General features: G+C 50.1%; 3 protein-coding genes across 3 annotated transcripts; 1 reads left to right on the forward strand and 2 right to left on the reverse strand.

Annotated features, from left to right (window-relative positions):
- Positions 1-1,673: 1,673 nt before the first annotated feature.
- On the forward strand, positions 1,674-2,653 carry FMAN_07521 (uncharacterized protein; the record flags this gene model as incomplete). The annotated part of the gene is made up of 3 exons (XM_041831154.1): positions 1,674-1,898; positions 1,960-2,196; positions 2,246-2,653. The coding sequence occupies 3 exons, from the start codon at positions 1,674-1,676 to the stop codon at positions 2,651-2,653; spliced, it is 870 nt and encodes a 289-aa protein (XP_041681746.1).
- A 540-nt stretch (positions 2,654-3,193) lies between these two features.
- On the reverse strand, positions 3,194-5,596 carry FMAN_07522 (related to human RANBPM NP_005484.1; the record flags this gene model as incomplete). The annotated part of the gene is made up of 5 exons (XM_041831155.1): positions 3,194-3,345; positions 3,399-3,887; positions 3,938-4,184; positions 4,240-4,367; positions 4,621-5,596. 5 exons carry the CDS (start codon positions 5,594-5,596, stop codon positions 3,194-3,196), a joined length of 1,992 nt encoding a protein of 663 aa, XP_041681747.1.
- Positions 5,597-7,790: 2,194 nt separating this feature from the next.
- FMAN_07523 (uncharacterized protein) lies at positions 7,791-8,671 on the reverse strand (the record flags this gene model as incomplete). Its single annotated transcript, XM_041831156.1, has 2 exons — positions 7,791-8,190; positions 8,247-8,671. 2 exons carry the CDS (start codon positions 8,669-8,671, stop codon positions 7,791-7,793), a joined length of 825 nt encoding a protein of 274 aa, XP_041681748.1.

Raw genomic sequence — 8,671 nt, forward strand, 5'->3', positions numbered from 1 at the left:
GGGTTCGACGAGTGGAAACTAGAGACCCTGAAAAAGACCGAGAGAAACTCATAAACTAATGCGAATAATAACAAGACGCTACTGTAGTAGTATCATGACATCGCATGAGATTGGATCGAGCCCTGCATACGTGCACCATTGTCGCCGCACTGCGGGCATCCTGCTCCGCTTAGACGCTCACCGCTCGTCTCATCTAATCAGTTGCCCATTACTACCTATCCTCTCTTCTCTTCTTTTTAGCCGTGATGCGTTGAACCCTCCTCGGCTCGGCATCTGTTTTATTATTCGTACAAGCGCCCACCAATCATTGGACCCTTGAACACAGATAGCGTGGGGTGTGTCTTGTGTCCCCCAATCCATCCCCAATCTCTGAAAATCGAGATAGTTATTGGCTGGCTTATTATAATACCAAGCAAGGTCTTTGCAACTTCTCCAGTGATAAGCAGGATCGCCAGGAATAAGAGGTCATGTTATGAAAAGAGTATTCTATAGTTCGATGACCCCAGTATTCTTATTCAGGGACTCTTGGTACTTGCTTTTATAAAGTATTGATCTGCAGCGTTACCTCATTCTGCCTGCATATTCCATGCAGGTTGTTTGTGCTCAGTCAGACAGGAATAAATAAGGTGATTCTTTGATTCTTCTTCTTTTTGGTACAGTCAGGAATCACCTCACAACATCTAACCGGTCCGTTCAGCCTATCTGTAATTATCTGCCCAATACCAAAACAGCTTGAGAATGGTTACGACCCTACTCTTTAGCGAGCCTCAGTCCGAGATAAGGGTCCGCATCAGAGCCACTACAGTCTAGCTCAGGCCCGGGTTCTTTCGGAATTGGGTTTTCAGTTGGTGCGCTTGGCTCTTATGGTGGGGATCCCGAACTTTCCCCCTCTCCAACTTGCTAGAGTTGGAACCAGAAAAATCACGACAGGGGCGCTTGAGAATCTGCCCACTGTAAACCAATTCTCCATTTTGCGCGGCTCTGTCGGTCATCATTCACCGATGCTACCACTTCGTCTGCCCTGCCTCGGGCCTCTGATCCGTCAGGTCTGGCCTGCGATCATAAAACGTCAGCCCAGAATTCAACGTTAGTGTAGAGGTGGATATCTCAAACCCTTGATAGAGACGCTCTTGCGGAGCCAGTACTGAACCGCAGTCGCCCACCTAACTAGACTACCTCAAGAGGTGCAGTGTCCGAGGCGCTTCTACAAGCCGCCTTGAGCGGATTAATGGATATTGCAGCCGCTGTTGAAACCTCGGTCTTCAAATATGCCGTAATTTGACGCAAGCTCATGAATCGCGTACGGGATCTTCATCATATATCGAATATCATGACACAGCGTTTTAGTTTTACGGGGTATTTGACACTGCCGCTTTGCATCATAATTCAACATGACAGATGAACAAGTGATTGCAAGCCATCATGAGGTTATTTTCGACGCAAATGGGCAAGGGAACTGGTTTGTTGGTTCTTCCCCGTTGATTGTTTCATCATTCCCTCCGTCTTCCCCGGCCTTGGGCATGCTCTCCTCCGGGGAAAGATACGTACTCCCGAGCCGGGGTTTTGCCCGCCGCGCCGATCCGTCCTCCGGCCTGTAGCTAAAGCTTCAACCTCCAACCACAACAAAAAAACACAAAGCCCAACGAGACACGGCCAACAACCCCGGATTCGCCATGACGTCTGCCGTCGACTCTCCGCAGTCGAGTCTCTGGTTTGTCGTCCCGGGACCCATTCGAAACCTGTTCAACCACTTCCCCCTTCACGTATACAGCCCCGAAGGCCTTCCCGCAAGGTCCCCCACCAGCGTGCGCCAACGACCGGCCCTATATGTTTTTGTGGCAGATGAGGATGCTTTGACAGGGAAGCCGAGCTATAATCCTTCATGTCTGAAGTGGCAGGTGGGTTTATAGTTGAGGGACACGAGTCGATAGAGGCATTGTGCTAATGCTATCTCGACAGACGGTGTTGAGAATCGCTGGTATTGACTTCGATATCGTACCTTCGAATAACCACGCTTCGCCCTCAGGCGCACTGCCCTTTCTCCTACCACCGGCGTCGCAAGTTTCGAAACCCCTTACTGGCGAGAAGATTCACAAATACGTGTGCGAGCACGCTGTCCATGAGCTATCAAGCGCCACATCACCCCGCCTTGAAGCCTACCAAGCTCTCCTGACACAAAATATCCGACCAGCTTGGGTATGTACATCACCGTCACAAAATTGGAATGCATGCTAACATGTTATAGCTATATGTTCTCTACCTCCTGCCCGCCAATGCCCCTCTCCTCAAAAGCCTCTACCTTCCTTCCTCTATGCTCCTTCGTACGCCTCTCCACCAGACACTCCACGCCGCGGCCACTTCCGAAATACTCAAGACAACACGACGCGCGACAATCTCGCCGTCGCAACTTCTAGTTGACGCCACAACTGCCCTGCGAGCACTATCATCCCTACTAGGACAGGATAAATGGTTCTTTGGTGCTAATGGGCCAGGCTTGTTTGATGCAGACGTGTTTGCATACACCTATCTGATAGATGAAAACTCTCTTGCTTGGCATGATAAGTCATTGAGTCAGTGCTTGGGAGGACTGGATAATTTGAAGAGGCACAAGGAACGGCTATACAAAAAGTGCTGGGGGGTGGACACAGTGTGAATCTATCAGGATGCCCATTATCCAGGAGGATATCTTCATCCCATCGTCGTAGGGAAGACGAGACACGTGCTGTATAAATATGTACTATATATATCGCAAAGGAACTGGCAAGGGAAAATAGATGCGGCCAAGCAGCCAGCGCAGAATCCGGTGCCTGGAGGAATATGCTGAAAATCGATTTATCACTGATCGTCGACATTGGTCTTATCTATGTGCCGGGCATTGTACAACCCGCCGTTCTTTGCCTGCAAGAGGGGAGTTGTTGACCTATTATCCATGAAGCCATCCCCAATCTCTTCACCCGTCTATAAGAGTTCATTGGGAACACAGAACCTCCATACGAAATGCGTTGTATCGACAAAGTGCCACTCTCAAACGAGCACAGTATCTTACAGGCTCGTGTGGTAAGAAGTGAGCAGAAACAGAAAACAAGAGAAACTCCATACTCATAGCATTACCCTGTGAAACGCCAATGACCATAAAACCCCGAGAATGCAAGCCGGCAATTAGGCAGAAGCAGGCATGTCGGCGACGCCGGAATCAGTGTTGCGGGGGTTGTGGGATTCCCTTCAAGACATCGTTTACTGAAGCAAATGCTCCCTCGCCACCGTCTTGGCGAAGGTCTTCAAGAAGCACGCTGGTCTGAGCATAAACTTTCTCTAGTGCTGCTCGAGACGATTTGCCGAGGGATACTGCTTGTTTGTTAGTACTGTCAACAGCTGATATGTTCCTCTGTTCAACTTACGTAGAATGGCCGAGTTTAGTTCCTCCGCAACAGTAACTCTACCATTCCTATCCAAGAGGTGGCTGACTTGAGGCACCTTGAGCGGGTTTTCGTATGCCAACAATGCCCAAATCTCATTAAGTGCCTTACTGACCTCTACCCGTGGGTCATTGACGTATTGTTCCTGGAGTGTCCGTCCGTACTCCAGCATGTTGCGCTCAAGCTCTGCAACTACCGTCTTATTCTCACCACCATCGACATCCCTCGAAGTATTTTCGCTGCCGTTAAGATCCAGATCCATCGTCTGAGGTGTGGGGTTGTTAACATGCCCATTACCCTTGGTCTCATTGCGCATGTTGAGCTGGGCCGCCTTTCGCACCAACTCGATAAACTTGCGACATTGCAATCTGAAATAGACTTGTTCGTTATCCTTTAAAACGTGGGGATAGTATGCATTGGTATACTTGAGCGCCCTGTCAATATCCCCTTCGAGGATTGCACGCCGGATCCCTGTGTTGTGGTCAGAAGTATGACAAGGCAACAAGAAATTGTGATCTTACGTTGGCGATTATTTGCGTCTTCGTCATCTCTAATACTAACACCGTCGACCTTGACTCCGGGGTCAAGGCTTAGAGCTTCTTTTTGCTTCTTCATGTCTTCTGCAAAAGCCCGAGCTGTACCAACGTAGCCATCATGTTGGAGGAACTGGAGAACAAGTGCCTGGATTACATCGGTTTCGCTCAAGTTTGGGACGAGACTTGACGTGTCTGTAGCTTGAATATCTTTCTGGATTCTGTCGCGCTCTTCCTAAAAGGGCATTAATTATGCATCATGCTGTGTGCGGGGTGTTACACAGGCCTACCTGCATCATGTCGTCGATGTTATAAACAAAAGGGGTTTGTCCAAAATTGACTCGGATGGACTCGCCGGGCTTCTTGAGGCTAATCGCTGGGTATAGCCTACCTCTGTTAACATCGTTGAATGCCGTGACTATTGCTTGTTAGCAAGGGACGCAAGATGACCTGCTTCAGGAAGCAAGAAAACCGAGGACCCTATCCTGAGTGATAAGAGATTTAGGTAAATCCAGTGCAGACTTAGATGCTCATCACTTAGGATGATGACAGGCCTAAGTTTTATTAATTTAGGGTGGGCTTGAGAGGCCCTGGGGTCAGTCTTTTCGTCCCCCAGGATAGAGGCCCCAAGTTTTCTTACTTCATCGGGCTGTTGGTGAGCATACACATACTTAGCTTAACTCCATTTTTGGTGAAGAAGGCGGTGTTCTCCCTGAAATTCACACCACATCCAATCACGTCATATGCGTTGTATCCAGGGCCGTAGTGTTTTCCTATATTTGATCCTGCAAAACATCGCCCGTCGTCGCCGTGGTAGCCCCAGGCCTCGGGCTCCCAGCCAATAGGCCGTGACAGATTGACGTTCTTGGTTGCAAACCCAATACCTATAGTCGCATCGTCGCGTTTAGCTGTTGCTATTTGCACCTCGAAGTAATAAATTCCGCACTGGGGGGGCATGTAGTGGTCGGCGCGGACTGCACAAGCCATGTGGTCTTGGTCGTGTTGATTTTTAGATCCGATGTACTTCACAGTAAAGCCGTCAGCCTGGATCTCAATGCCTCCCCACTGATCATCCTTATTCCATTTTGTTGGCAAAGGTGCAAGGTCATCCTCCTCCTCAAAGGCCGGAGGGCGCTCTATAACAGTGTGCGACATGCCTCGATGCGAACCTGGGGGCAAAGGATGCTGATTGAACGTAGCGGAGTGCTGGGATAAACCATTCGCTGGAGTCGAATCGCGGCGGGACTGAACTTTAGCTTCGTGTGCCTCTTGGAGTTTCTGGACGTATGTCGAGCTCTCGAGATAAGATGGAATAAAGAAAGTCTCGTCCTCGTTCTTGGAATTATTATCAACTGCCCCAGATTCCACAAGCATGTTAAAGGCTCGTGAGAAGGACGGAAGACCAGTTCTCCGAGCGTTCGTCTCAATCCCAACAGTTTCCATGCTGGTATTCGTCGCTTCGGAGCCCAGAAGGTTGAGCTCGCCGGATGCACTGAATATCGAAGTACGGGCAGGATGTGTATAAAAGTTGGGAGTATTGGCGATAGACGAGTTATGCGGAGGAGAGAAATGAGCGTGGCGAGTGGATGGTGAAGCTGGTTCGGGACGAGCAGACGAGCGAGAAGCCTGGTGAAGGGGGCTTGCCATGTCCACGACAAGCAGAAACGAAACAGCCCGGCTATCACCTAAGGTACCTTGGTAGTAAGACACCCAACAGCAAAGGCAGGTGAGTTGACTGCCAGGTGAAGCCCTAGGATGGGTTCCAGCGCAGGCTTGTAGTGGGGGTGTGAGCTATAGCGTAGTCGGAAACAGTCGTAACAGTCGTCTGGGAGGTGGAAGCACGAGCTTCGGATGCGTCGACAAATTACCGGCAAGTCTGGCAAAGCGGAGCAGAGAGTGAGGTAAACAAACAATAGCGATAGACTCAAGTGATCTTGCAGTTGGGGGAACAAGTCGACTTATGTACTATAGCGGTGGGTAGTTGTAGGAGAAGACGAGTGGATGGTGATGGTGATGGTGATGGACGGGGCGGGTAGAGGTGGAGGTGGCTCCCGTCAGAACAAGAGCGCGTCACCGTTACCACTCGCTAACTTCTAGCAGCTACAGAGACTCAGGTTAAAAGAAGAGGAAGAAGAAGAAGATACGGACGTATCTGAAGTAGGAATGACTCGTCAATTAGCCATCATTAATAAGTTAGTAGTCAACATGAATCGAGTCTGGTTTGACGAGAAAAGCCGATACTGTACATATCACATCACTCATCATGGCTACCAACTTGCGCTATCTATCACGAGGGTCACTCTCCTCCCCCAGCGGGTATAGTCCTGCCTGGCCTGGCCTGACTTGACCTTGTCTGTTAAGCTTTCACCTAGCAAACAGCTGCATCAACTTAACAGTGGAGGCCCAGCTTCCCCGCTGCCGGGCCGGACCCTTTCTAACCTGTATTGCTCCAGGTCCCCATGCAAATGGAATCGCCCCAACATGGCCAAAGGCTGAGGCGTGATGATGGACGATAGCACGGTAGCACATGGTCCTGAATCTATTTCTTTCAGCGCGTTTCCGTGTTCCGAAAAGAAACATTCGAGTGATGACAGTAGCAATAGCTAAACCTGCCCTACCCTGGTGCAGAAACGAGTTGAGGTTTCCTCGCTTATAAGTTGGGGAGGTTATTTGCTGACTTAATCCGGTGCCTCCAATGAGCATCTCCATCTCGATATGGATATTCCAGGTTGGTTTGGGTTTCGGTTTCAAACCTGTTCGCTCAAGCCCCTCCAGGCATCATTCATCAGCCACCATTTTTTATCCTAAAAAGCAAGATCCCACGATTAACCGCAACCCATTCAAAGCACAATCAACCAAGTATCAATTGAAATCCAGGGCAATACAGTTACACTTTCATCCCCTACCATAGTCAAACAGGCATGAAAGTCACGGGACGCCTCTGGTGTCGATGACTAAGCTTTGTGAGCTCCCTGCGACCACACCACAACATCAAGACATGACCCCGATGAGAAAGACGAACCAAAACGTATCCACAGTCTGGCCATTGGGCCATCTCAACACCCGAAAACTCTTCCCCGACCGCTGGATTTGAGAATTCCCTCATGTAAGAGATCATTACTCGTCGAAACAGGCGATAAAATGAAGACATGTGACTTTGGCTCCAACATTGCGATCAATCATATTACCTGATGAGAACGCTTAGGGAATCATTCTTGGCATGAAGAGCTTTCTGCCACGTCTACTTAGAGTCATCGCGAGATGGCATCTGCGTCACAGCTTCTTTTAGACCTACGTGGCGCGCAGTCTCAAGGGGTGAGCCATTAACGACTGAAATTATCGACACTACTTTTAGATAGGCTGCGACAAGAGCACAATGTTTGCAGTAAACAGCGGATTAGCGCCCGTCTTCCAAGCTATGGGCGCGTGGATGGTAGGGTAGAATGACAGATAACACATATCCTTCAAGAACAAATATTTGATTGCTCATTTCAGAGAATTACCAGAGTATATCTAACATTACACCATCCTAACAGTAATTGTACATCAAAAATATGCTCCGCCAGCCCTGGTACGGTTTAATGCCAATCCTTTTCCACAGCGTTCCATCCTCGCTATTCCGTAACGCCCAGCGACACCAGCGTCGCTTTTTTGAAAAACATAAAAAGCTTCCGAATGAATGAACGGTCATGCTCGGTATGAGAGCACCTCAGTCTCACTGACAGGCCAAGGATCAGTTGTCTGCCAACCTAGAACGCCCGCAATATCTCGCGCTATAAAACATTCTCTGGTATCAGAGCCAAACAAAAAGGGAAAATATGTAGCATCGTAGAGTGAATATTTATGAAGCAGCGGCGATAGCAAGAGGGGCCGGCGACGAGGCGTGGTTACTGGGCGCACTTTGTATCTCCACGTCGTTGGCAGTATTGCTATTGCTAGCACTGTTGCTCTCGTGGCCGTTCTCTTTGTTCTCCTTACTGCTGCCCTCAGCTGATGCAGCAGTAGAATCCTCGGCGCTGGATTCGGGGGCCTTCTTTTGAGGTGCCACCCAGCGAGGAATCTCCCATGCCACACCGGTGAAGCTCTTGAGTTGGAATCCACCCTTGGCCCATCGGCGACAGGGTTTGCCTGAGCGATCGAGAGCGCGAAGTCCGGCGTTGATAGCCCCTTGATTCGCTTTGGGCCCAAGTTTGTGACCTCCGGCGGGCTTGGAACCTGAGTGATCGATCGTTCCGTCCTCCCTGGGAAGTGTGGTCAGTTCAATGTTCAGATATGTGCTGGGGTTGCAAAAACTTACAGACGGGGCTTCTTCTTGGGGCCAGGCTTTCCTCGAGGCTTGGGGACACCATCTATTGTACCGTTGGCGCCAGCGGCAGATCGCTTGACGCCCTTCTTCTTCGGCCCATCGGTAGGCGGTCCCATAGCCGAAGGGGCTGGTGTCCCGTCGGCGGGAGTTACCTCAGGAACAGGAGTAGCGGCGTTGGAGTCCGAGGCATTGTCGCCATTCGTGTTGCTGGCTGGTGGTTGCGAGCCAGAAACGGACACGGCATCGGTAGGAGAGTCGGCGTTGGCTTTTATGTCCTTGGAGGGAGATTCTTCCTTGATAGAGTCGGGCGCGAGCAGAGCACGCAACTTGTCGGGCGACACCTTGCGAGTAACAATCAAGCTGACCTTGGTGCTGGACTTGCGTCGCGCGTCGGCGGACTTGACTGGAGGAGCCAT

This window comes from Fusarium mangiferae (assembly GCF_900044065.1).
Source record: "Fusarium mangiferae strain MRC7560 genome assembly, contig: FMAN_scaffold005, whole genome shotgun sequence".
NCBI classification, from domain to species: domain Eukaryota; kingdom Fungi; phylum Ascomycota; class Sordariomycetes; order Hypocreales; family Nectriaceae; genus Fusarium; species Fusarium mangiferae.